This window comes from Mustela nigripes, chromosome 8, assembly GCF_022355385.1.
Source record: "Mustela nigripes isolate SB6536 chromosome 8, MUSNIG.SB6536, whole genome shotgun sequence".
Taxonomy (NCBI): Eukaryota; Metazoa; Chordata; class Mammalia; order Carnivora; family Mustelidae; genus Mustela; species Mustela nigripes.
This window is the reverse complement of record NC_081564.1, coordinates 15849147-15876859: the sequence shown is the minus strand read 5'-3', so window position 1 is coordinate 15876859 and position 27713 is coordinate 15849147. Positions and strand designations below refer to the sequence as shown.

The following is a 27713-nucleotide window of genomic DNA, read 5'->3' as shown; positions in this document are numbered from 1 at the left end:
CTTTGGACAAATTACTTAACTTCTCTAAGACTTGTTTTCCTGCTCAGTAAAATAAAAATACAACAGTTCCTACTTTGAAGAATTGATGGGAGAATGAAATGAGAAAATCCCTGAAACGTGCTTAGTATGGTATCTGGCATAGAGAAAGTACTGAATAATTTCTAAATGATGATGATGATGATAAAAACCAGGTGCTGTGGGAGAACAGAGTAAATTCATCTTAATGGATAAGCACTGAGATAAGAGAAAGGTTTATAATAGGTAAGTGATTGGGGGTAACAATTTCATTGAGATAAAATTCACATAAAATGCAATTTACACATTTAAAGGTGTATTACAACTTTTTAGCACATTCACCAAATTGTGCAACTATCACCATAATCAATTTTAGAATGTTTTCATTGCTCCAAATAGGAAACTATACCCATTCACTGTAACTCACTTTCTATTTTCATTCCCCATAGAGCTCCCCCTGACCCTCCCAAGCTCTAGACAACCACCAGCTCCCTTCCCATTTCTGTGGATTTGCCTACTATAGACATCTTGTATAAATAGAACCACACAATTTGTGAACTTTTGTTTCCGGCTTCTTTCAGTTAGCATAATGTGTTCAAGGTTCATCCGTGTTGAAGCGTGGATCAGTAGTACATTCTCTCTCTCTCTCTCTTTTTTTTTTTTTTTTAAGATTTCATTTATTTATTTGACAGAGATCACAAGTAGGCAGAGAGGCAGGCTCCCTGCTGAGCAGAGAGCCCAATGTGGGGCTTGATCCCAGGACCTGAGCCCAAGGCAGAGGCTTTAACCCACTGAGCCACTCAGGCGCCCCATCAGTAGTACATTCTTTTTTATGGCTGAGTAATGTTCCATTGCAGAGAGTTGATAGATATTTGGGTTGTTTCCACTTTTTTGGCTATTATAAAATAACGCTGCTTTCATGTACAAGATTTGTGTCGATAATATTTCCATTTCTTGGAGGGTGTACACCTAGGAGTGGAATTACTGGATTATAGGGTGAGTCTATGTTTAAATGAGCATCTGCTTTTCTAGACTGTCATATCCTATACTGTTTTATGTTTCTACCAGCAATGTACAAAGGTTCCAATTTCTCCACATCTTTGCCAACACTTGTCATCTATCATTTTGATTATAGCCATCCTGGTGTTTGTGTGGTGGTATCTCATCATAGTTTTGATCTGTTGTTGTTTTTGATTTGTATTTTCTGATGACGAATGATGTTGAGCATCTTTTCAAGAGCTTATGAGCCACTTATAGACCTTCTTTGGGGCGATGTCTATTCAGATCCTTTGCCCGTTTTTTAAAAGTTTATTTATTTATTTAAGTCCTCTTTACACCTGACATAGGGCTCCTGATCTTGAGAATGAGAGTCCCATTCTCCTCCCCTGAGCCAGCCAGGTGCCTCGCCTCTGCCTATTTTGTTTCAAAAGATTTTATTTATTTATTTGACAGAGAGAGAGAGAGTAAGTACAAGCAAGGGGAGCAGCAGGCAGAGGGAGAATCAGGCTCCTCACTGATCAGGGAGCCCAACACAGGGCTCAATCCCAGGACTCTAGGACCATGACCTGAATGGAAGGCAGATGCTTAACCAACTGAGCTACCCAGGCACCCCTCCTCTGCTCATATTTAATTGACATTTATTTTTCCATTTTTGAGTTATATGGCTTCTTTGGATATTCTTATATAAGTTCCTTATCAAATATATGACTTGCAAAAAAATTTCTTATTCTTATTCTGTTTTTCCACTTTCTCCATGGTGTTCTTTGAAGCACAAAAGTTTTAAATTTTAATGATGTCTGATCAATCTTTTTAAATAATTTTATATCTTATGGACACCTGGGTGGCTCAGAAACTTAGGTGCCTGCCTCAGCTCAGGTCATGATCCCAGGGTCCTGGGACAGAGCCGCACATCATGCTCCCTGCTCACTGGGAGCCTGTTTCTCCCTCTCCCTCTGTTCCTCTGCCTGCCTGTGCTCTCACTCTTTCTCTCTCATATAAATAAATAAAATCTTAAAACATAAATTTGGATCTTACATTTAGGTCTTTAATTCATTTTGAGTTGATTTTTGTATATGGTGTGAGGTAGAAGTACAATTTAATTCTTTTGCACAGGGACATCAAATTGTCCCGGCATCATTCCTTGAAAAGGCTATTTTCCTTTATCGAGTTGTGTTGGTATCTTAATTAAAAAAATCAGTTGATTGTGAACATAAGGGTTTATTTCTGGACTCTCAATTCCATTCTGTTGGTCTTTTTTTTTTTTTTTAAAGATTTTATTTATTTATTTGACAGAGGGAGACATAGCGAGAGGGGGAACACAAGCAGGGGGAGTGGGAGAAGGAGAAGCAGGCTTCCAGCCGAGCAGGGAGCCTGATGTGGGGCTCAATTCCCAGGACCCTGGGATCATGACCTGAGAGCGAAGGCAGATGTTTAATGACTAAGCCACCCAGTCGCCCCTTTTCTGCTGGTCTGTAGGTATAGCCTTTTTTTTTTTTTTTAATGTTTTATTTATTTGTTAGAGAGAGTACAAGCAGTGGGAGTGGCAGGCAGAGGAGAAGCAGGCTCCCCGCTGAGCAAGGAGCGGGATGCGGGACTCTATCCCAGGACCCTGGGATTGTGACCTGAGTTGAAAGCAGGTGCTTAACCAACTGAGCCACCCAGGCGTCCCTGCAAGTATATCCTTATGCTGGTCCCTTGAAGGTAACTGAATTTGAGCTGGGCCAAATTAACTGGACCTAGGAATACAGAGTCACAGAGCTTCCTTCTCTTTCCACAGTGCTTTAGAATTTTCAAGGTGCTTTCATACACAAGAGAGCACCCAAATCTTGCAGCAACTGAGAGAAAACATGGACGCTCGAAAGGCTTAGTGGTGTATCCCTAGACTGACTCAGCCAGAAACAGTGACCAACCTGTCACGTGCTCTCATTACCCTGGCCCATCCCCTCCTGGTTGAGTCCAGAAATTTGGGAGAAGAGAAACAAAAACAAAAACAGAAACAGAGAAATATTAGAGCCAAAATGACAGGAAGTGTGCAAAACACACTGATTATACATATTTGGCTCCTAATCAGCTTATGATAAAATTTCCCTTCTCCTGTATGGACAAGACATGGAATGTTCTGGGTAATCCATGGTTTTGCTTGGGTCTTTGCTCCTTCAAAGAATGAAAACACAGTGAAACACTCTCAACACCAAAACCACATGGACTGTAATTTAATCTTTAATTTTGTTGTTGTTGTCATTCTAGAAGACTCTTCAGTGTATTTTAAAGCAATGTTTCTTCAAGAGTGGTCTGGAGAAAACCTCAGCTATCGGCATCATCTGATAGAGGCGCTTGTAAAAAAAAAAAAAAAAGCATTCTTCAAATCTCCCAGGCATCCTGTGTCAACTGAAAATCACTGGGTGATTTTTTATGCACATTAGGGTTTGGGAACCACAGTTTTAGAGCAATGAAAGTCAAATTATGAATATCTATTATTATTGCACTCAAGAGATGCAGACATTCTTCTTAAAAGAGAGCTCTGGATCACAATAGTAGATTAATGTACCTCATTCCTACAAGTCTTTGCTAAAACATCACCCCTCCCTATAAATTTACTGATTTAAAATTGCTTATCAACCTCTTCTCCATGCCTCCTAACCTCCCTATCCCCCTTCCTGTCTCCACAGCACGTACGAACATCTGACATATTATTTATTTACCTATCTATTTACCTGTTTGTTAGCTGACTTCTGTCTCTAGAAAGCAAGTTTCACAAAGGTAGTGCTAGGAATACGGCATTCAAGGTGATGTCTGGCAGGTCGCAGGTGTTCAATAAATATTTGTAGAAAGAATGAAGGTACCAACTTGCATCAGAGTGCTTGGGCATAATGTCATTTGTCCCTTGGGTTTCTGGAAAGGATTTTTTTTTTTTTTTTACACTATAAAGCAAATTATTCTTTCCTTCTTGGAGTGATGCTTGGTGTGTGTAGTAGGAGAGAGAAAGAGCTGGAATGGCATCCTCTAATCTCCTAATTCTGGAGTCTGGGCCGGTTGCTCTGAAGATCATTTTTCCTTAATACCACTGAGATCCTCAATTTACTACAAGGATCATGCATTTACAGCTGCATTGTCCTATGAGGGCTACCCCTACTGGGAACAAAGTGGACTGAAGCAGCTAGGCTGAGATGAACCTATGGTAGCAGGTTCATAAGTCCACTGTGCCTCAAACCAGGTAGGGACAACAACTAGATGAGATGCTGCCCCTTTTGAAAACCTGAATGAGAATGCTAATCAATGGATCCTATCTCCATGTACCATTCATGCCGCCTCAACTGGCTCTAAGTTAACGACCCTTACCTGCTTCCTATCCTCCAAGCCACGTGTCCAACATCATCAGCACACAAATCAATGCTCACTTGCCCCCCACCCCTGCCCCGCACCTCCCCATTGGGCCCATTTTACCCACAAGGGACCTGAAGTTTAGACCTACCAATAGCCCATTCCCTAACACCTGATTCGCTACCTGCTGACCTTCATCTGTGTCACTCCCAGGACACACCTGATATTCCAGTTTGCAGTGAGGTGGTGAGAAATACCCTGGGTGAGGAGCCCTCCCCCACCCCCAGTCCAGGGGATGCTGAGAAGCTGTGGGGTAAGTAGGACAATAAAAACAGGAAAAAGCAAGTTTGTTTCTAGTGTTATGCGCACAGGGTGGCAGGATATACCTGCTGAGTGTTCCCAGAAGGTCCCCAAGGAAACCATTAACTTGAGTCTCTCACTGTTCTTACATGTGGGGTGGCTTGGGGGAGGGGGGGAAGGTATATTGAGAAGAGGGGGATGGGCACCATTCCAGAGGTCAGGGTTATGCCGCACAGAGCTGCTGTGCACATTAATAAAAGGTAGATGACTGAAGGATGAATGTCAGGGTGAGCAGCAACGGGTTTGTCATCTAGGGTTGTAGCTGGGTTATATAGGGTGGATTTAAGGTAGAGAAGGGGGAAGGAGTGGGAGGTGAGTTGGGAGGGAGGGGCTCCTGTGACAATGAGATCCCTAGCAGGGATCGGGGTGTGGGGGGAGTGGCTCTCTTGGCCTCCAGCTTTGACCCTTTCTTGGCTGGTCTCAGCCAGGGAATCGAGGAGAGGAGATGGGTCTGATGAGCTGGGGACAGGGAGGGTGGCCTCTAGCCCTGGAGCTGATCAGAATGGATATTAGGGTTCCCGGGCTGGAGGGAGTGAGTTTTGGGGGAGGGCGAGGTGGCTCCTAGGAGCCTAGGGTAAAAGTATGGGAGGGGATTTCGGAGACTCAGGAGATGGAGGCGTGGGGAGGAGGAAGCCAGAAGTGAAGGCGTTTGCCTTCTTGGGGAGTAGGTCTCAAACTGAGGCGGACTGAGAGAAGTTAACTCCAAACGCAGTGGGGAGGCAGCTGAGGTGAGGGTCTTCCAATCCGAAGAGGCTGGGCTTAGAACTCTGCAAAAGAGGTGGGGGGTCATTCGGAGGGGAAGGTGCACAGCGGAGCCGGCGGCCTCCTAAACTGGAAACGGGAGGTTCTAAGCGGCACTGACCTCTCCCCCAGCCTCGGTGGGGAGGACGGGTGAGCGTCCGGAACCGGCTTTCCCGAATCCAAACAGAAGTCTGAGTAGGGCTGACAAGTGAGCCAGGAGTGCGAGAAACAGTGAAGACTCCTCACACTGGGGGGTGCGGGTGGCATTAAACTGGAAACCCGTACTTGAAATTGGGGGGGGGGGTCCTCAATAGACCATACAGGAGGGATTTGGGGGAGCTAATAAGTATAGCAGGGGCCGAGAAGGGATTCAGGAAACTGACACGGTTTCTACTGGGGTGCTGATGGAGTCTTCCCACTCGAGACGCGAGGCATTGGAAGGGTCCCCCAGATTGGATACAGAGGATATGGGACACTGGGAGTGGGCTGAGGGCGGCTGAGGGGCAGCCCTGAATCAGGCTCTGAGGAAATTGAGGGCAGCTTCTCATTCCCACTGGGGGAATGGAGGGCTCTTCACCAGTTGGAACGCGGGGCGCATGGAGGGGGGCACTGGGGCTATCTCCCTCCCGACCCAGGGAGATTGGGGAGCTCTTAAATTCTGGATAGCGGGGACCTGAGAGGGAGGACTAGGGGGTCCCCGATCCGGAACCGAGCTACCTTGAAGGCACCGGGAAGCGCTTCATTCCGGGAGGGCGTTCCCACGGCCCGGCCCCGCGCTGGGGTGGGTGGGGGGTGCGGCCGCGCCCTGGTCCCGGCCCACCTCGGGATTCGGGGTCTCTCTCGCCCTCGGGGACCCGAGAGCCCGGTGGGAGCGGGGTCCGGACGCCGCCGCCTCCGCGGGCGCCCGGGCGCGCGGGCGAGCGCGGGGCTTTATGCGCGCAGGGCGGCGGGGGGAGGAGCCGGCAGGTCGGCCCCCGGCGGGCCCTCCCCTCGGCCGTCCCCGCCCGCCCGCCCGAGCGGGGTCGGGGGAGGGGGCAGCATGGCCTGTCCGTCCGGCCCCCTTCGCCGCGCTCCTCATCTGCCCCGCGCCGAGCGCTGCCGCCGCCGCCGCCGCCGCCGCTCCGCTGCCCGCGCCGCCCGCGGCTCCCGATGGAGACTGACGCGCCCCAGCCCGGCCTCGCCTCCCCGGACTCGCCGCACGACCCCTGGTACGGCCCGGCCCGGCCCGGCCCGGCCTGCCCGGCCCGCGCCCGCCCCGGCCCCGCCAACATGGCCGATCCGGGTCGGGCCGGGCCTCCCCGGGGCCCGGGCCCGCGCCCCCTGCGCCCTGGCGCCCGGCGCTCACGCGGGCCCTTTGTGTCTCTCCTCCTCCCGCAGCAAGATGTTCATCGGGGGACTCAGTTGGCAGACTACGCAGGGTGAGCGAGTCCGGGAGCGCCCGCCGGCCAGGCAGGGCACCCTGGACCCCCCGGCGCCCCGGAACTGGACACCCCAGCCCGGCCCTGCGCCCTGCTGACCCCGGGCGCCCCCGCGCCCTCTTTCGCGCCCCGCCCGGGGACCCCGAGAGCGCAGGGCGATCGGCGAGCGCGCACGGCCCAGCGGGTGGAGGGGAGGAGATGAGGGGTTCAGGGGGCATCGGGGGGGTGGGCTGGGCCCCCGGGACCCGCCGGCGGCAGCGCCAACTCCGCTCGCACCTGCGGCTCAAACTTTTGTGAGGCGGCTCCCGGAGCGGCGGGAACCCGGCCGGAGCCGTCCCCCCTCCAGCCCAGCTCGGCCCTCGGCTTCCTGGAGCCCCCGTGGGCGCCAGAAGGCTCCACGGGAACTGGGTGAGGGCCACGGGGTGGGGGGGGGCAGTGGAGAGTGCGCAGGCTGCTTGGCGCGGGGGCGGCCGGGCCGCGGCGGGGTCACCGGGGGCAAAGGACGGGGGAAGGGGGGAAGGGCGCGGGCCCCGAGCTGGTCCGAAGGCGGGTGTGTGGTTACAGAAGGGCTGCGCGAATACTTCGGCCAGTTCGGGGAGGTGAAGGAGTGTCTGGTGATGCGGGACCCTCTGACCAAGAGATCCAGGTGAGCCCCTCACCCCCTCCTTCTGCTCCCGGCTCGCCCCCCTCCACCGCCACTCACTGCCTTGTAACCATCTGCCTCTCCCTCACTACCGCGCGCAGGGGTTTCGGCTTCGTCACTTTCATGGACCAGGCGGGGGTGGATAAAGTGCTGGCGCAGTCGCGGCACGAGCTCGACTCCAAAACAGTGAGTGGCCCTCCGGGCGTCGGGGGTCCTTTGGGAGAGGGAGGCCGCCGGAGGAGAGGGGGTCAGGACTCTCCCCAGAGGACAGTTGGATGGGGTTCTGAAGGAAGGAAGGAGTTTTCTGAGTAGAAGGGCTACCAAGCTCCGAAACTTTGTCACTAGAGTCGGGGGTGGTGGGGAGTGGAGAAGACTCCCAGGCCTGCGGTGAGATGCTAACATCCCCCAGCCCCTCCCCGTACCTACTAATCTTGGTGCCTCCCGGAGCAGCTTGGGGTGGGGCTAGGTCCCTCCCCTAGCCCAGACTGGGTGAGTCAGGGTTGCAGAGACCCACCCCGTGGCTTCTCTGGACTCTAGTATTTGACTCCCCACCACCACCGTTCCAAACCAATAGCAAAGCATCACTGAGTCCCCCTCTCCTCCCCTCCCCTTTTGGTCTATGAGCTCCCCGCTTTGTGTGGAAGACAGGAACCTGCTTTGCCCATGAAAGGATTTATGAGAAGGGGACTAGCTTGCCTGGAAACAACCCTTCTGAGGGCTGGATCCGAGGAGAGGCTGCTTTTCTGGCATTCAAACTCCTAAAACATTTTACTGCTGTCCCACTGCTCCCCAGTGTCTTGGGCCCTCCAGGGGGCGCTGGCCCAGGCCCCTGCTCTAGGGGAGAGGGAAAAGGAGAAAGTCAGAGGAGGGGTTACTCTGTGATGGGGTGACCGGAGGCCAGGGGGCTGGGACAGTGTGATCTCTCTCCACACTCCCCCATTCTCCCCCAGCTCTGGGCCTCCCTGCTTGGGTCAGTCCCTGGCTCCTGTTTACCTGTAACAATAGCCGGTTGTGCCCAAGAATTTGCTAAATTACCGCCTGTCCCCAGCTCCTGTTATCTCTGCCCAGTGGCTCCCACTCCTGCTCACAGTAATGAGCAAATGAGGGCAGGCCTCAACTTTGCCGGCTCTGAAAGGATCTTCTTGGCGCAGAGTGAGTGGCCCAAGCTGGGAATGGAGAGACAGTGGCCTATTGTTTTTGGTGATTATCTGCCATCAAGCTGCCAGTTCTCCTACCATCCCCTGTCCTCAGAATGCACTGATGGCTTCAGCAGCGCTCAGGAAGCTGAGATTTAGGGACTGGGGCTTGGGAGGGGGGGTGGGGGCGGGGTCATGGAAGATTGATAAGGAGAAGAGAGAAGAGGGAAAGGAGGGTGTGATGGGCATCCTTCTGGGGTTTGGGACTCAAAAAGGCAAGGGCTTTGTGTTTGGCATTCGCTGGCCTGGGTGGGGGGGGGGGAGGGAGGTTTATTGTGGGGAGTCTATTTTGGGTTCTGACTTTCACCTTTTATTTACTTGTTGGGTTTTATTTATGTTACCAGCCGTGAGTCAGAGTGGAGGTGGGGTGTGTCAGGGTTGGGTGTGCGTGGGTCTGTGGGACGTGGCTTGGGTACCATCTCCCCATCAGGGTCTGCGCAGGGGGACTGTCTGAGGTGCTCTGGTGGCTGGGGAGGCTGCTTCCAGGAGAAAGAGAAGGATGAAAATGTCCGTAGAGGTACGAAATCACATCTTCAGACAGGGGAAATGGGCAGTTGTGATTTCCCCTGGAGCCCAGTGGGACTTTGGGAGAGAGGAGACATTGCCCCAGCATGGATTTTAGAGGTTCCTTCTTTGTGGGCAGGTCTAGTGGGAGAGCCCAAGGAGGCCGATCCCTGGTTCATGCCATTTAGGCAGAGAGCAAGCCAGAGCCAGTTGCCTAGAATGAGGCTGAGTTTTGAACGGAAGGAACAAGGTAGACCTTCCCTGCGATTTGCTGGTGAACTTCTGAGTGATATCCACCCAAGTGGGTGGCAAGAAACTCTGGAATGACCAGGCCCCATCGGTCCTACATTGATCACCATGTCTCTTGCCCTGGCTTTTGCTGTTTATCAGTACCCAGGAGCACCCAGGTGCATCTTGCTTTTCTCCTTTGGTTGTTCACAGCCAAGGGCAAAGGTGGCCTGCTGGCAATAGCACCTTTGTTTGCTCAATGAAGGGCAGTTCACAAAGGGCTGCTTTCACCCCTGTTATCTCATTTGATTCCCCATGGCTGCCCCTGGGAAAAGTGCGTGTGATTACCCCCACTTTGCAGATGAGGGAACTGAGGCTAGAAGGACGGGCAGGTTGCCAAAATCAGAGGCTTGGGCTGGAACCCAGAATTTCTGATGGAGTCCAAGTCCCATGTCCTTGCACGTTACCAGAACCTGCACTCTGATTCACTCCAAGCCTGGCCGCATTTTCGCTTGCAGCCTCAAAGAGAGCTGTGAGATGTCGATGGTATTGAGGGAATAGAACTGAGTCCATTCCTGGTGATTTATGAACTCTTACCTTAAAGCAAAGAGTATTTCCATCCACAAGGCTTCCAAAGTCTGGATTGCATGCCTCACCTAGACAGGTACCTGCATGAAGTCATTTAGGTGAGAAGGGCCCTCAAGTAGTACCCTGTGCTCAAAGGAGTAAGACTTTGCTTACTTTGTTGGGGTTCCTGCTGTGAGCCAAACACCTTGTCAAGTGCTTTGTAAGCATTATCTCAAAGAGTCTGGGGATAAACCCTTTGGGATGGGTGTTACTGTTTGCCTGTTTTGCAGGGGAGCCTGGCCCGGAGGCTCAGAGAGGTTAAGTAACTTGCCCAGGGTCTCACAGCTGGGAAAAAATGTAAGTGGGATTTGAACCCAGCAGCCTGGCACTAGGGCCTAAATGCTGAACCACTTCACTTTTCGGCTAGAGGCTGTGGTGATTCCTGTCCCCTCTGTGTCACCTCTGTGTCCTGGGATGAGAGAAGTCTTCAGGGCTGAAGGCTGTGTGCTTACCCATCTGAAGTGCGAGAACCAAGGTCCCTTTACCTCTCCCTTCTCTTTCAGATTGATCCCAAGGTGGCCTTTCCTCGGCGAGCACAGCCTAAGGTGGGTATGTCTGTGTCTGGGAGGAGTCCTGTTACTTCAGGGTGGGGGTCTCCCTAGCATTCCCATCTATGGGAGATGCTTCTGGAACCTCTGTTGGGAGTGTTTCTGGAATAGACTGGGATGGGAAGACATATCCCTAATGTCCTGGCTTTGTGAATTGAAGACATCCTGCCTCTTTCCATCTGTGCTCTGGGATGAACTGGGAGGGGGCTGCATGTGTTGGAAGAAGGAGGAACCCCTCTGGGGGATTCATTGTCCTGTATTTGAAGCCAGTACCCTTCAGATCCTGAGTCGACTTCTGTCTGACCTCATAGATCACAGCCTCTAAACCCAATGCCCCTGGGGAGGTCAAACCCAGGACAGACACCCCCTGAGGCTGAGCTAGAGTCAGGCCGGGGAGCTGTCTTTAACCCCCAGTCTCCTTCCTACCTACAAGTTTGCTGTATTCAGTTTGCAAAGGGGGAAGGGAGCATGGAGTTGGTCACCTGTTGTCTTTCAACTTGGGTGAGTGACTGCCCTCCCAGTGTTTTCTTTCTCCGGTGTGGTGGTGAGTTTTTCTGGGTGTGTGTGAATTCTGAGCAGTTGAGCTATATAGCATTCAAGACTTTTGGTGCAGGGTAGGGGTCTGAGATTTTATTCCAGGCCTCAAGGCTACTAGCCAAATCTTAAATTTTTAAATGGTTAAATATAGGGGACAGGAAGAAGGGTGATTACAGAGCAGGGAGCGGAGGACCCCTGAGTCTACTGACTCGGGTCCTAGGACTAGGTCCTCCTCCAGGAGATCTCTTTCCCCCTTTGCGAGGGATTGGGTAGGAACCAGGATGCTTTAAGGTCTTGAGCCAGTGGCTTCCACCATAGTGCCCTGCTCCCACCACAGCAAAGGGAGAGGGACAAGTTGTAGGAGACAGGAAGGGGACATCTCTAGAAGGATCCAGCAGAGGGCCTGAAAGCAATTATGGAGCAGGTATTGGAAGGAAGCCGCACCAGGGAGCACATGGTCGGAATTGGGTTAATTCCATTAAGCAGTTTGGTGACAGAAGGTGCTTTAGTGTTAGGATGGGGCTGGGAATTGCTGTGGATTAGCCATGCGCTCCTGGGGTAATTAGGACCATGTGTTCTTCCTAAAACGGGGCTGGGGCCACAGGGCTGCCAGAGGTTGGTTTGGGAGGAGGTTGAGGAGGAAAATGTCAGCGTTGAGTTCAGGGTAGCCCTGTGATGGGCTTCGGTCTCTCTCAGGGGTGCTGGTAGGGGTCTCTGAGTTACATTATAGGTCTGGGTCACTAACCTGCCCCCTTTCCTGCATTGGTCCTTATGGAAGGCATTTTCCCCTACACAGACCCCAGGGATGGAGGCAGGAGGGAGGCACACTCAAGCCAGCCAGCGTGTGGGGTGCACAGCTGCCCATGACAGGCCTAGAGGTGGGGGTCCATGGGGGAGCTTGGTGGGGGTGGGGTGGTTCTGAGTAGCTAGGGCCACAGAGAGCTTGTCAGCTGGTGCCCTGGCAGGAGGGCTCGAGCCCCTGCTGGTGGCAGTAGGCCACAGGACTCAGATGCCCACTTTCTCATTCCCTCCCCTTAACAGATGGTGACTCGAACGAAGAAGATCTTTGTGGGGGGGCTGTCAGTGAACACCACGGTGGAGGACGTGAAGCAGTATTTTGAACAGTTCGGGAAGGTGGGTCAAAACCGGGGGTGCTTGCTGGGGGTGCTTTCATGGGCTATGGAAGCCCTGCAGAATCAGTCAGTACCAGGCAGAGTCCAGCCAGGTCATTCCAATTCTTGCAAAAAAAAAAAAAGTGAAAAGGGGACTGGGTCCTTTTGTGGGTGAGGCCAGGCTCCTGTCCTGTCTGTGGGCCCCAGCCTCTGGACACAGCCCCAGGGAGAGAAGTCACACAGTAGCTGTCCCTGTTGTTGCCCTTCTCCTGTGTTTTTCTCTTGCTTATCTTCATTCTCCCAAGGGAGGCCGCTCTCCCCTAGCCAGTTCAATCTAGTCACCCCATAGCCTCCTGGGAGTTTGCACCTGTCCCGGCCATGGGCGGTTGCACCTTCCCCCACTTCTTCCTGGTGAGGATGATAAGGAGGCAATAAATATGATTCCCCATTGCACTCAGCACCCTGCTTGCACAGGTGGGAGCTGGGGGGAGGTGCTGATTCCCTAGCTATTTGAGGGGGGTCACTGAGGAGAGCACCCTAAATTCCTGATCAGGCCCAGCAGATTGGCTCTCAGCTCTGAAGTGCATTGAGCTTAAATTTCTGGACCGTTTAGTTTACGAAGGAGATGTGGCATCGTCAGACAATAGGGTGTCCCCAGAAAGGTGAGTGATGGGAGCATCAAGGCCCCATGGGGATATGGCAAAGAGGGGGCCAGGTTTTAAGACTGGTGGTGAAGGAGGGCTGCTGTGCTTAATGCTTAATGTCCCTGGTCTTCCATAACTGAGACAGTCTACAGGCTTCGTCTCTACCTGCCCATCGAGGCGTTTTCAGTTGCCTGCTAGGCCAAGGGCGGCAGCCTTGGGAATGGGATGTGAGCTGGGGACTGGGTGGGTTTCCAGGGCCCTGTCTCTAGGGGAGAAGAGGAGAGGGTGGGAGGTCCCTTGGCCAGCGGCTGCAGGCGGCGTGGGGGCCAGAGGCCTAGGCTCAGGCGCCTCCGTGGGGACCCGGGTACAGGACGGAGGGCAGGTCGGCGGTCTCGGCCCCAGAGGGAAGGGCGCTCCTGGGAAGCAGCAGGCCCGCTCGGCTCCGGCGGGGTGTCTTTGTGTCTGAGCGCCGAGCATTAGAGCTCGCACTAATCTGATCCAGCAGCTGTGATTGGAGGCCGCCTGCCCCCGGGGCCGGCGTTGCCATGGCAACCGGGCCCCAGGAGAAGCCGTCAGCGGCCGCGTCTTTTGTTCGGGCCTAAATCGGCGTTGGCATGTGAAACCGGCCCGGGGAGGCCAGGGGGAGCCGGAGAATAGGCTGCCAGGGAGCGAGGGGGACAGCCGGGAATGCCAAGGGCCCCGCGGCGGGGGGCCCCCCGCCCGGATCGAGGGGCCGCCGCCGAGGGGGGAACAATGGTCAGCCGCCATGGCTGCCACTCAGGCTTAGCGGCCGCCGAACTTGGCGGCTCCCACTGGTCAGCAGGCCCTGGCCGCCTCCCCTCCCCCTGCCGGAGCCCCCCTGCCCCCGGGTTCCCATGGAGACCAAAGCCTATTAAGGACACTGGGCTGGGAGCCTCCCTCCCCTCAGCTGGCCCCAGGAGGGGACACCAGTGGGGGTCCCCTGGACCCCCAGTCACTTTCCTTGCTCCATGCCCTGGCCTCAACCCCCCTGCCTCGATAGGGGTCTGTCCAGCCAAGGCCGGGATTGAAGGATCTGGGCGGCCAGGAATGGTGCATTTGGATGGTTGGGTGAAGGAAGGCCAGAAGGGCTGTGGATTTGGGCTGAATCACTCTGTGGGTCAGGCAGGAAACTGGAGCTATATAGGATTAAGGAAGTGGGTGTGGCTTTTATTCATTATTTCAAAAATAATTACTGAGTACAAGTCAAGGTGCTAGATAGGATGGCCATCACCATAGCTGACCTGGGCGCTGTCCTCAGGGAACCTTCAAGAGCAAGGGGTATTGGGCTGTTCATTCTCTTTCCCCCATGTGACTGTGGGTAAGCCCCTCCCTAATAAAGGTCATAATAGCTATTACTTATTAAGCACTTACTGTATCCCAGGTAATGTGAGTTCGTGTTACAGGTGCTATGTCATTTATCTCCTCTATACAATTGATAAACACTGTTACACCCATTTTACAGATGAGGAAACCTAGCCCAAGGTTACCCAACCAGCAAATGCGTGATCTTGGATTCCATTTCCAGTCTGTCCTACTTGCAGCCTGTATTTTTATCACAACTGGATTTCTGGATTTCTCTTTTCCATTGTTAAAACAAGAGGGAGGGAAAGATGTGCGGAGCCCAAAGTTTCTGTCCAGTTTGGCCGGTCTAGCTGATTTGGGATTAGATGCAGAATGGGTCCATAAGGATGAGAGTGGCAGGGTTACTCCGGAGCAGGAAGCTCCTTGGGGAGGGGAGGTGTCATTTCCCTCTGAGATCCTCCAGGGACCCCGCTGCCTCCTGGCTTAGTCCTGGATCTCCCAGGGCAGCGTCAGAGACCTGGTGCTGCTTGGCGCCTCAGGAGAGCTGGAGGACCACCCTGTTCAGAGGCTGCCTTCGCCACTTTAATGAGGCAGATAACAGGCTGGAAAGAGAGCCAAGGAGAGTGGAGGAGAGGCTGTACCCAATGGCTTCAGGAACTTTTCCTTCATCCCTTGGGTGTCTGACCATTTGGGGGAGGGTCAGCAGCTAAAATGGGATGTGTGTGTTGGGGTGGAGGGATGGGGATGGGCAGGGTACAGAAACAGCCCTTGATTTCCACCAAGGACAAATCAGACCTTAGCTTAACCCCATGAGGTGGCTGACATTGGCTGAAGAATTAAGAGGACAAGGAGGAAGTACCAGCTGTAGGCAAAGGGAAAGAAATGAGACTGCAGGAGGGAAGCTAAAGCCTTCGGCTGTCCATGTATCCAAGGGGGTGGCTTGAGGGAGTAGCAAGAAGAGAAGACTGGGGTGCGAGGGAGGGGGAATCATGTAGCCCACTCCCCTTCCTCAGCCCCTGCCCCTCCCCCAGTCAGTGGGAGGCAAGCAGTCCAGGCACTGAACTCTACTTGCTTTAATTACAGCCTCTAGCAAAAGGAAACCTCAATTAGAGGAAAAGATCTGTACCAGCAGAGGGGAGTCAAGTCTGGCTGGAGTGGCTGCTGTCCTCCTGGCCTTTTGCAGAAAGGGAAGAGGCTTTCATTGCCCCGTTTCTATCTTGCTCCCATATTTCCTTCTTTAGCACCCACTCCGTGCCTCCTCCTCCTCCCAGGCTTGGTCTAGGATTTGCTGTGTGACCTTGGTGGGTGACTCTACCTCTCTGAGCCCATTTCCTTATCTACAGAATGAGGTTCTTACATTGCCGGGACTGTAGAGAGGATGATGGGGCCAAGTGGCAGGCACGTATTTGGTGCTTCATATTTGCAGGCTTGTCCATTGAGAATCTGGTGGTTGGTTGGGCGGTGCCTTGGCATCCAGGTGGGGTAGCGGTTGGAAAGTCCTCCCCTGCACTGGGAGCAGGTTCAAAGCGAAAGCCTAGCCTGCACGAGAGGCACATGGGTGTGGGAGCCCCTGCTTCGGCTTGTGGGGGGGTACCCTGGTCTCTTGTGGGTCCACCATGGCAGGCTCTGTTTCAGGTGGACGATGCCATGTTGATGTTTGACAAAACCACCAATCGGCACCGAGGTGAGTGTGGCGCCCTCCCCCTCCCCAGGCCAGGCTGGGGGCTTGTGGTCAGTCAGGGGGCTGCAGGTCACAGCTGCCCTTTCATCTTGCCTCCTGACATCCTATCCCCAAGGATCTGCATCCTCTCCGGGGCCTGGTCTTACAGAAGGCTTTTGTCCCGCCGTTTCCTGTGCTAGAAACTCGCCCAATTGCAGACACCCGAGAGGAGCAGAGGAGCAACCTCCCCCTTCCAAACTGAGCCCTCCCCACACACCCCCACCCCCACCCCAGCCTCTGTCTGCCCAGCCTGTGTCTGCTGGGGCTTTACCTTGTCCCTGGTAACCAGAGCTTAGGCCAGGCGCCCCAGGGTCAGGCTGACTGCACAGCCTCCAGCAGTCTGCTCCTGCGTTCCACCCCCACCAGCGGGCTGAGCCCAGCCCCCAACCCCCTTGCCCCTGAACCTGTGAGCATCTGGGCCACAGTGTGCACTGCCTGGTTGTTTTTCTCCCAGGGGCCTTGCCTTCTGAGAAATTCCATTCCAACCCCTGGGGCACACCCGGGAGGACATGGTTTGTTTCTCCAGTTGCTTCAGGGTGTATTAGCCTGTTTGGGGATTGGGGTATGTGCTGGGGTGGGTAGGTGTGTATGTATGTGTGTATTTGTATCTGTGCGTGCAACGGTATCTGTGTCTGAATATTTGTATGTGTTTGGTGTGTCAGGGTAACTCTTCACGTGTAGAGGGGGCCTTTGTGAGTGCTGCCAGGTATCTGTATGATATATGGGTCCCCAGGTGTGTGTGTGTGTGTGTGTGCGTGCACGCGCGCGTGCATGTGCACGCGTGTATGGGTATCTGTCATACATATATGTGACCGTGTACAAATATAGGTTTGTGTGTTTACGCTTCTGTGTAAATGTACATAAGTGTTTGCGTGTGCTCTTCCTGCCTTTGGAAAGCACCTGAGAAGGAGAAAAGGCATGTGGAGTGTATTTTCATGATGGCTGTAATGCTTTCTAATTTGCTGTGTGACCTTGGACAAGTCACTTCACTTCCATGAGCCTTGGCTTTCATATCTGTAATGCAGGGGCTAGAAACCCTGCCTCAGGAGGCCGGGAGTTGAAAGGTTCCCAGGCTGTGGGCAGAGGCTTTTGTTAACTCTCAGGCACTGGCCTGTAAGAGAGGAATGCTGGTGTGGTATCACTAGGGGCTGGGTTTTGACCATAAACCCTGGTTTTTGTCCCCACCTTTGCCCTGTAGGGTTCGGGTTTGTCACGTTTGAGAGTGAGGACATTGTGGAGAAAGTGTGCGAAATCCACTTCCATGAAATCAACAACAAAATGGTGAGGAGGGACCGGACGGGTAGAGGTGCAGAGAGAGACGGGGCAAGGGGTTCTCAGAGGTTCTAGAGGCAGGCACAAGGGCATCACAGTCCTTGGGCAGAGCCGGGTTCTCCTACCCCTTGAAGATCTGGACACTGAAGCCTGTGTCTCCTTGTGGTTATAAAACATGGCTGGTGGAGGCAGAGAGGCCCGATTAACCTTTCTCACTCTACCACTTGCCAGTCTCTTCCTTAGGCAGATGACCTCCTGCTTAGAGCCCTTTTCCACATCTGTGCCCGTAGTACCCCCCTCACGGGTTTGGTGTCAGCCACTACGTACGGCCTGCAAAACCATTTACGTAATCTCTGGCACCCAGCAAGCACTCCATGAATAGTATCTATGAACCTAACAGACAGGAGGCCTGCTAGGGAACCAGAGGGTCTGCGACCCTGCTGTCTGGAGGCGGGACTAACCCTCAGGTCTCATTGCAGGTGGAATGTAAGAAAGCTCAGCCAAAAGAGGTGATGTCACCAACGGGCTCAGCCCGGGGGAGGTCTCGAGTCATGCCCTATGGGATGGACGCCTTCATGCTGGGCATCGGCATGCTGGGTATGTGCTAGGCCTGCACCTGTGGCTACTTCCTACCCAGAACTGCTCCCAGGGCTCCCAGGGGCTGCGTAGGTGTTGCCTCTCTTCTGTGGGCTGCCCTCCTGCGTGAGTCCCTGGGCGGGAGTGGGGCCTGAGGAGCTCAAGCTTCCCAGCCCACCCAGGGTGGGGCGATTTGGTTGTGGGGTGCTGCCCTCTGGCGGTAGCCAGAATATGGCCCAGCTGCTCCTTCTTCATCGATCCTTCTGTCCATCTGTCCACTTGTTCATCCATCCATCCATCCAACTCATAGTGATTGAGCAACTATAAAATGCAGAGCAGTGTGCCGGCAAAGAGAGCAGTGACTTTCCTTGGAGCTTTGTGGTCTGGCAGGGAAAACAAGTAAGAATATGAATAAATAGGGTTGGATGGAGTTTAGGGGGCGCAGAGGGCATGGGCGTAGGGAACTGGGATGGAGGTTTGGAGAAGCCAGAAAGAAAGTTCCATTTAAGTTGAGGGCTTTGGGTTGAGTTGGGTACTAGTTGCAGAAGGTCAGGGGAGAAAGGAAGGGTACAGTGTTACAGGCAGAGGGGAGAGCATTTACAAAGACCCAGAGACTTTGGGGAAGGCAAAAAGAAAGCAGCTGCTTCTTGTTCACTCAACTGATACCCACTGAGCAGTTTCTGAGACGCAGGCCCTGCCCTCCTGGGCTTTCCCACCCATCAAGCAGGAGGCAGGAGTCAGTAGGTTCATAGGCTGTGGGAGATCCAAGGAGGCACCCAAAACCCATCTGGTGGTCCGGGAGGCCCCCTGGAGTAAGTGCAGGGCACCATGAGCCTTGGAAGGTAAGCAGGAGCCAACAGTGCAGGGGGCCCACAACGAGGGGGGGTGACGTCTGAGCTGGGCGCCCCAGGAAGCTCACTATCTCCCAGAGAGACAAGATGCATACACAGAGAAAGAGAACTGTGTAGAGGAGTCTTTTTGCCAGGAACGGAGGAAGGGGAGCTCTGGGAATTCAGAGGTGGTGGTGGGGGCACGGGGGCCATGGCATGGGCTAGGGGTCAGGATTGGGATCACAGATAAAGTGGGTGAGGAAAGCAGCATCCACACAGGGCACTGTTTTGCTTGAAGTTTTCTTTTAACTCTCTATTCGGAAGTAATTTCAAACTTTCAGAAGAGTTGCAAAAATGTGATACAAAGAATATTCATGTACCTTATGGTTAATACTATATCCCATTTGCTTTTACCCATTGCTCTCTCTGTATGGGTATATATGTGTGTATATATAAATGTATAGACACACACACATAATACACTGGTGGTTTTCCACTGAATCATCTGAGCTTAAATTACATGCATTATGGCCCTTAGCCTGTAAATACTTCAGTGTGTTATTTCCTAAGATTAGAGGTCTTTCGTCCATGAAGCCACATGATAATAATCCACTTCATACATTTATGTTTTTCCAATATTTTAATCTATTTCCCAGTTTGATCAGTTGGCCCAGTAATGTTCTTTATAGCATGTTTTTGCCCCCAGATAGGATCCGGGCTAGATTCCAATATTGCATTCAGTTGTCTTGTCTCGTTAGCCTCCTTCGGTCTGGAACACTGAGACCCGTTTTCTTTTCAAGGTGATTCATTAGCTGGTTTCGCCACATTTTAAAAATGACAAAGAAGGGAAGAGGGGTTAAGAGACTTGGAACCAGTTAGCTCTGAATGCAAATCCCGGTGACACCATTATTGCTCTCTTTGCTTGTTGTTATTACTCTCTGATTTTTCTGGCAAAGCTGCAGTTACATATTAGCTGCATACATGTAGCTGGAACCAGGGGCTTGTCCTGGAGATAAGAAATAAAAGATGGGGAAGACAGAAAATCAGTTCTTTGAAAAAACCCTGAGAGGCGCTCCTGGCTGGCTTAGTTGGAGGAAAGTGTGACTCTGGATCTCAGGGTTGGTCCTGAGATTGAGCTCTGTGTTGGGTGTGGAGATTACTTAAAATAAACAACAACAACAACAACAAAGCCGTGTTCAGATAATGTTATCTTGGTGCTCTGGGGAAATTGATAAATATTGTAACTAATTGGAGGGAGGAATCTTGTGGAATGACCTCTCCAAGGAGGTGACATTTGAGCTGGGACTTGCACAATGACAAGGACACAGTCACAGGAAAAACTGGCGGGGGGAGAGTGTTCCAGGCAGAGGAAACAGCCTGTGCAAGGTGGAAGGAGTTTGGTGGCTTTGAGAAACAGCAGGGAGGCCAGTGTGCCTGGAGGAGAGTGTGGATGAGGACAGAAGGGAGGCAGGAGCCAGAGCACCAAGGGTCTTGGTCAGGGTTTGGACTATTCTCAGCCAGTGTGGCATCTCTCTGAGCCTCAGTTTTCCCCATCTATAAAATGGGGTTCCTGATAGTACCTGCCTCTTAGGATTCCTGTGAGGCTTAAGGAGAGATTGAAATATGCAGTAAGTAGCCTTAGCCCAGGGCTTGGCATGCAGAAGGTTTTTGATAAATGTGGCTGTTATCTGTGCTGTGAGGTGGGGAGGGAAAAGAGTGGCTCAGATCCTTCCCTGCTGAGCAGGGTCGCAGCACTAGGTGAGGCCCCTGACACTAGCCCCCTCATCCTATCAGGTTACCCCGGTTTCCAGGCCACAACCTATGCCAGCCGGAGTTACACAGGCCTCGCCCCTGGCTACACCTACCAGTTCCCCGGTAAGTCCTGCTTGGTTGTCCCTCTGCTGCCAGCATGTCCCCAGTTCCCCGGGCAGTCTGACTCCTCAGGGCGGTGTCTGGGGGTGCATGGCTGGGGGAGGAGGGGTCTGCCTGCTGGAGGCTTGGAAGGAAGGGCATGTCTGAGGAAGAAGCACCTCTCCCCACCCATTCCCTCTCCCACTCCTCCCCAGAAGGTGGGAACCCCCCACCCGGGGACACCCCCCCCCCCCCACGTGGTCCTGCATGGCACGGTTCTCTCTCAGGCAGATCTTTGCCTGCATCCTGCCTTTTCTCCCCTCCTCAGGCCATTCTGAGTTGCCACTTCCACCAAAGAAAGCATCAGACTTGTGGTGGAAGCCTCCCTGAGGGCCAACGCCAGCTGTGTCTTTTATGGTCACACTTACAATGACCTCGTGCTCCGCTGAGTCCTCTAAAGGCTCACAAGACTCTTCACGCCCCCCCCCCCCAATGCAGAAAAGCAATCCAAAACCTTGATGATCATCACCCTTATTTGTAATTCAAAAGTAAAAATAACACTAGACCTTAGAGTAGGTGTCAGGAAGCCCAACGCAGCTTTGAATTTTGCCATGATGGGTCTTCAGTGTTGTTTTCTTTGAAATATCAGACATCAAATTTTTGCATGATTTTTTTTCTTTTTCCATTCTGGTTTTTTTTTTTTTTTTTTGGTGGGAGGAGCCTTTTTCTTTTTAAGAGAGTCCCTGAGCACTTGCATCCTTTGCCTCTTGGGCTGTCCAGTTTGGCATCCTTCCTCGACATGATGTTGTCTAATCCTGACAACACTCAACGGAGGGACGGACGTCCTCATCTTACAGGTGAGGAAACAGTCCCAGAGAGCAAAGCGACCCATGCTAAGACGACCCATCATCTAGAAGGATGTGGAGCTGGGAACCCAGCCTGAGCCTGACAGGCTCTGAGGTCACGGTTTTTCATCAGTGCTGCCTCGCCAGCTCCTCCCCACAAACAAACAAACAAACACACAGGAGAAGAGGAGGATTCTGGTTGGCATTTTGGTGCAATCTTAACATCTTTTAAGAAACACCAGAACAGTCGCTCTGGCATTGGCCAGCGCCCAGGGTGTAGGTGGCAACTCTGCCTGTTCTTTTTCTCTCTGTCTCTCCTCTGCCTTCTCCACCTTTGCCTGCTGGGCACCGTGCTCTCCCCATCCCAGTTCTGGGGTCCTGTGCATGGCCTCTCCCCCTACCCAGTGTCCCTGTGGGTTCACCCGTCCTCCCTGGGCCGTGCCCCAGGGGCCTCCCCTGGATCTTCCTAAGCTGTTTTACGTTTCATTTTAGAATTCCGTGTAGAGCGGACCCCTCTCCCGAGCGCCCCAGTCCTCCCCGAGCTTACAGGTCAGTCGCTCGGATTTCCTACACCTCATAGGCCACACGGGGAGAAAGAGAAGGACCCAGGGGCCTTCCCTGGGGAAAGCTAGTGGGACCCTTTTCTCCTGTCCAGCAGCGCTCTGGCTGTGGGGACAACAGACTCTGCCCAGGCCCTGGCCAGTCTGTGTAGCTCATGGCCCTGAAGGGTGGGGCATGGGGCCAAGCTCAGCAGATGGAGGAGAAATCACTCATTCATCTATTTGGCAAATATTTATCTAGCGCCTCCCATGTGCCAGGCACCGAGTAGACTAGACTCTGGGATTCAGCAGTGAAGACGCCAGGGCCTCACACTCAGACTAGAGTGGGCCGGGTGGGGTCTTGGACACACTGGGGTGCGCATGCCTCCACTCTGTGCCAGCTGACCCTTGCCGGGAGGGGATGCCCACCTAGTACTCGGAGATCTCAATTTCTGAGGGAAGCCAGAAACCCAGCTTTTGCTTCTGAATGGATTTTTCAATAGTTCTCAGATGTTGGCAACGAATTCGAAATTGTTAAACCACTGCAGGCCAAATGAAACCTTTGTGAGGGCCAAATCCAGCCCTCAGGCTGCCTGTTTGCAGCTTCCGAACAAGCTGCCTGAAGGCGCACTTGGCCTCCTCCGGAGCCATCTCTCCCCCTGCAGCTTTTGCTTGGGACCGGCAGCCCCTGCTTGGGGGCTGGGGGCGTGACCAAGTCTGGGAGGAGCGCGGGGCATGTGCAGCGAAGGTGGGCTGCAGGGGGTTTCTCTGTTCAACCTGCTTCTCCCCCCACCTCAACCCAGACTCTCCCCCCCAACCTGGCCGTGTGTGGAGGACGTGAGCATGGATGCAGCTTGCGATGACACCTTCCTTCCAAGGGGTGCTCGGGGGGTCCCCCAAAATGGGGAAAGGGGCAGAAAACTAGGGGGCGAGGAAAGGGGAGGGAGTAAAGAGCCCTGCAGGTGGCGGGTGGTAAAAGCCTCTCCCTGAGCAGAGTTGGGTTTGACCCGCCATGGGGGTGTTGGAAGGAGGCTTCTTTTCTCCTCATTTCAGAACTTTGTGCTGAGGACCTACTACGTGGGTTACTCAGCCAGGCCCCAGGGGCATGGCAGGGACAAGACAGGGCCAGGCCCTGCTCTCACAGGACGTGCAGTCTAGAGAGGAAACCAAATACTTATTATATAAATGAGTAATTCCTTACAGTTGTGATAAGCAGTTACTCAGGTTGGCTGCGCTGACTTTGTGGAAATGTCTAACCAGACCAAGAACCAGGCACCAGACAGAGCCCAGCCCCTGCCCTTAAAAGAACTGAGAGAAGACAGGTCCTCTCAGCGGCTGGGTTGGTGCAGGGGAGGGGGTTTTCCCTGGAGGCCTGGAGTTTGGACTCTTCTCTTGCCTTCAGGGGTTGTGGGTGTTTCCTTCAGGCATTCAGGAGACATTTATCATGCCAGATGCTCTTCCAGGTGGGGATTCAGCCATGAATGAGACGGACAAGGTCCCTGGCTCCTGGCGCTGGTAGTTCAGTGGAGAGAGACAGCAGTAAATAAGTAGACAAACAAATGAATGAAGTAATTGCAGAGGGTGAGAAGTTCCACAGGGAAAATAAAACCGGGAGATGCTCTAAGGCCTTAGGGCCAAGGGCAGGAGGCTGCCTTAGCGAGGGTGGCCAAGGAAGGGGGACGTCAGGGTGAGGAGCCAATTGTATTGGCTCTTAGGCAAGGCTCCTCCACAGTTTAGGAATCATACTGTCCCCAGACTTTAATCTCCCAGACCCAAGGCTGTTCAGAGGCCATTTCCGGAGTCCCTAGCCCCAATCCAATACCAGTTCTGCGTCAAGGTCACCAAAACAGCCCCACGGGGTGCATTTTGGAATGGGAGACTGTATTCCTGAGGGCAAATGCCAACTCAGGACTCTGGGTGGGGTGCGGCCTCAGGGGCTGCAGTGGCAGAGCCAGACGGTAGAGGGCGCTCACCCACTACCGCAGCCCCAGGGAGCTCCAGGTTCAAGCCAACCCCTTATTTAAGAAGAGGAGCCCATTAGGGCCGCCTGGCTGGTTTAGTCCTTAGAGCATGCAACTCTTGACCTCCAAGTTGTGAGTTCAAGCCTCCCATTGGGTGTAGAGATATCTTAGGGGTAAAAAGAAGAGGTTCCTTTTACTCCTTCAGCATTTATTAAACACCTACTATGTGTAAGACAGGGTGCTGGGCGCCATGGAGGTGGACAGCAAACAAGGATATAGCAGTATCTGTATCTGAAGAAGGGAACCAAGAAAAGGAGCTAGGGGAACTTGGGGGAGATAGTGGTCGTTTTCTCGGGAAACAGAGGGGAGCCCTGAGGCGGGGAATTGGGTGCATATAATTTACCAAGGGTGCGGCCTCAGGAGAGGCAGAAGGGCTGAAGCCCAACTGTGGCCTGGACTGGAGTCTGGCTTCCTCCCGATCCCACCAGGAGCTCTGAGACAGGCACTGCATCTCAGTGTTGGCCCCACCTTGAGGCAACAGGCCTGGCTTCTCATACCCCATGTCAGTCAGCCACTGGCTGCGGTCGCCTGGGGTTGGGTTGCTGGCCATCACCTCCTGGGGGCCTCTGGGCTAGGTGGTCCCATCTGGCCAACGGCACTCTCTAGAAAAGGGGACATCGCTCAGAGCAGCTCAGGGTGGGGTGCCCCACTCCCCACCTTGTGTTGTTCAGGTGTGTCACTTGAGTTTGGGGGTGGGAGAAAACTGAGGTTGAGTCCGTTGCTAGGAAGCTGTCCACTCTCCTACCTTTCTCCACCCATTCTGTGGGTCAAGGCACAGCTGGTGCCCTAAGGGAGTGCCTTCTGCCTCGATGCGGATGCCTCGCTGCCCAGAGGGGGCCTCCGTTGTCCACTCCAGTCCCCTCACCCAGCACACTGAAGTGCCCATACCTTTCCTTTCAGCCATTCCTCTCACTGCTTACGGACCAATGGCGGCAGCGGCGGCAGCGGCAGCTGTGGTTCGAGGGACAGGTGAGGACTTCTGGGGTGCAGGAAGCAGAGGAGAGGTGTTCGGGGCAGAGAAGTCTAGAGGGGAGAGGAGGTAGCTACTGCCACCCTTTTTCAGAAGGACTTATTTATTTATTCCTTTGCTCCCCAAGTATTAACAGAGCACCTGGCAAGCTAGCCAGGAAGGAGGCTCCTGTCCTCCAGAGCTTACAGGCTGGTGGGGGCATCAGGTGTGACAGAGGCAGGCATTCTGAAGGACAAGCCTGCTCTGCTGGAGGGAGCCTGGTACCAGAGGTGCTCATAGCCAGAGCCTCTCAGGAAGGCTTCCAGAAGGACACACCCCTTAATTTCCAACTTGAAGGCAAAGTGGAAGAAAAGTGTCCCACACAGAGGCCAGTTAGCCTGGGGGGAGTACAGGATCAGGGCATGTGGAGGATGAGCAGGAGGAACCAGGTCCTGGGAGACACAGAACATTGAAGCAGTGGAGCGATGTCAATTTGGGGAAAATGCACTGGGCTGCCAGATGGGGGAAGTTAGCAGGGGCTCAGGAGGGGAGGCCTGGAGGTCAACGGGGAGGCGACAAAGCGGACAGACGAGCTGGTGGCGGTGGATGGACCTGGGGAGACCTCCAGGGAGTGGACCCACTGTCCCGCTGGGATGTAGAGATAAGGGAGAGGGAAGGCTCAAGGTCATGTTAAGTGGGTGGAATAGGTTTTGTTTGCGGCCGGGGTGGGGGGGGTGTTGTGGGGCAGCAGTGGGCGCCGGGGCTATCACCGTCTTCTTTCTGGGTTGCCAGGCTCTCACCCCTGGACGATGGCTCCCCCTCCAGGTTCAACTCCCAGCCGCACAGGGGGCTTCCTGGGGACCACAAGCCCTGGCCCCATGGCCGAGCTCTATGGGGCAGCCAACCAGGACTCAGGGGTCAGCAGTTACATCAGCGCTGCTAGCCCCGCCCCCAGCACCGGCTTTGGCCACAGTCTTGGGGTGAGTGGCCAGTCCTGGAAGACTCACAAGTTGGAGGAGGCAGAGGTTTTGTCTGTCTGCAGGGGCAGAAGGGGGCTGAGGGAGGATGGATGGAAAGAGACGGTCACCAAGGGGGAACAGTGGGGCTCATCATTCAATCCGTGGGCCAGGCATGAGGTGGGCTCTTGGGGATATCACGCAGGCTCACTGTCTCTGGCCACATGGAGGCTAGATTCTAGCTCAGGGGTGCCCTCATTTTAACCAGGGTACTGGTAATATGCAGATCCCAAGCCCTACCCTAGAGTGTCTTCTCCTGCGTTTGCAGTGGGGGCAGTATGACAGACAAGGGTCTGTGCCTCACCCTCGGTGTTCCTCAGAAGAAAGGAGCCCCTGGGCCTTCTCTGCATCCCTAGGAATTCTAGGATTCAAATTCTTTTCTCCCCAGGGCCCCTTGATTGCCACAGCTTTCACCAATGGGTACCACTGAAGCAGGAAACAGGTGGCAGGAGGTGAGGAGGTGGGCCAGGGTCTGGGGTGGGGGTGGCACTGGGGAGGCTGGCACCGGGCAGCGCCGTCTGGCCCGCAGACCTTGTCCCCATCTTTATGGAGCCCACGGTGCAGGGCGGAGACAGAACTTACATGACCTCAGTGGTCAATGAACCTGAAAAGCTGCTCAGCCTGCTACATAAAAAATGTAAATGAAAACCACTAAGACAGTCCATGCCACCTGTCAAAGATTTTTTTTTAAGATACCTAATGCCCAACATTGATGAGGGTGTAGGGGAAGCAACAGGTAACTTGTCTCAGGGTTTCCAAAGGGCAGACTGGCACTGTTTATCCAGATGTTAAACATTCATGCCCTTGACCCAGCGAGTCCACTTCTAGGCATTTATTTTAAAAACTGCAAAAAATCGGTGTACCTGGCTGGCTCAGTTGGAAGAGGGTGTGATTCTTCACCTCAGGGTCTTGAGTTCAAGCCCCATGTTGGGTGTAGAGATTACTTAAATAAAATTTTTTAAAAAATTTAAAAACTGCAAAACACTGAAATGTCCATCAAAGGGAGAGTGGGTAATAAGTCAGCATATGCATACACCAGCATATTACACAGCCATGAAAACGGGATGCTGTCAGCATACATGCATGTCCAGAGAGAGAGAGAGCGAGAAGGCTGTCCACATGGTCACAGAGGGATCCTGGGTGAACCTGGGGCATTTTGTTTGTTCCTTCCTGCATTGATTCCAACGACCGTTAGTGGAACACTGTTTCAGGAAAGAGAGATGTAGGAGACAGAAAAGGCCCCTCTTATGCTACAGACAAAAATCAAGTGGACCAATGATGAACTTCCAAATTACGTGTGAAGAGGCTGCTTGAGATTAGAGGTTCAGAGAAAGTGCCTCCGAGAAGGCGAGAGGGCGCCACTTGAATAAATCCAGTCATGCAAAAATCTAGGGAAAGGGCATTCCTCACAGGGAACAGAGCCTGAGAAGTGTGTGAACAGAGCTCTGCTAGGAGAGGCTGCGGGCGTTCCAGGAGCCCCTAAGAGAGGCGGGGGCGGAGACAGGTAGCCGCCCTGCGTCCCCCTAACCTCCTGCTGTGTTCCAGCGCCCCAGCCTGCAGCTGACTGAGGACCACAGTGAGCCAGCGAGGGGGCGGGGACACCTCAGCCGCAGCCGCCGCCCCCGCCCCCCGCAGCGACTCGGACCGCTACTGCCTGCCCCCCACTCCCTGGGCCCGGCCCCTGCCCTGCTGCCCCCGGACAGCGTCTGGCTCCCCTACTAACCTCCCTCTCTTCCGCCCTTGGCTCCCCTACCCCACCTGCCCCTCCTGCCCGCTTTTATTTATTTTGGATTAGCCGGTTGCCCCCCACCCCCTTGGTTCTCCCCTCTCAGGTCTGTGCCCCTCCCTTCCTGCCACGCCCCCATAGGACCCTCCCCC

At 53.7% G+C, this 27713-nt stretch overlaps 1 protein-coding gene across 4 annotated transcripts; it reads left to right on the top strand.

Moving 5' to 3' along the window:
- The first annotated feature begins 6559 nt into the window (after positions 1 to 6559).
- MSI1 (musashi RNA binding protein 1) lies at positions 6560 to 27707 on the top strand. 4 transcript variants are annotated; one of them, XM_059408577.1, is made up of 15 exons: positions 6560 to 6644; positions 6814 to 6854; positions 7419 to 7500; positions 7599 to 7683; positions 10556 to 10597; positions 12179 to 12271; positions 15852 to 15900; positions 17135 to 17217; positions 17688 to 17805; positions 20409 to 20489; positions 21803 to 21859; positions 24771 to 24839; positions 25645 to 25799; positions 26224 to 26287; positions 27381 to 27707. In XM_059408577.1, the coding sequence occupies exons 1-14, from the start codon at positions 6586 to 6588 to the stop codon at positions 26263 to 26265; spliced, it is 1056 nt and encodes a 351-aa protein (XP_059264560.1). In that variant the 5' UTR covers positions 6560 to 6585; the 3' UTR covers positions 26266 to 26287; positions 27381 to 27707. The 4 variants fall into 4 exon arrangements, with proteins under 4 accessions (XP_059264560.1, XP_059264558.1, XP_059264562.1 ...); XM_059408575.1 differs by having other exon boundaries at positions 25612 to 25799; XM_059408579.1 differs by lacking the exon at positions 21803 to 21859.
- The last annotated feature ends 6 nt before the right edge of the window (positions 27708 to 27713 follow it).

Excerpts from the sequence above, each read along its gene's own strand:
- MSI1 (XM_059408575.1), top strand. The coding sequence starts at position 6,586 with ATGGAGACTGACGCGCCCCAGCCCGGCCTCGCCTCCCCGGACTCGCCG. Across the intron at positions 10,598-12,178 it reads CTCGGCGAGCACAGCCTAAG|ATGGTGACTCGAACGAAGAA; the intron begins GTGGGTATGTCT and ends TCCCCTTAACAG. Across the intron at positions 17,806-20,408 it reads GCTGGGCATCGGCATGCTGG|GTTACCCCGGTTTCCAGGCC; the intron begins GTATGTGCTAGG and ends TCATCCTATCAG.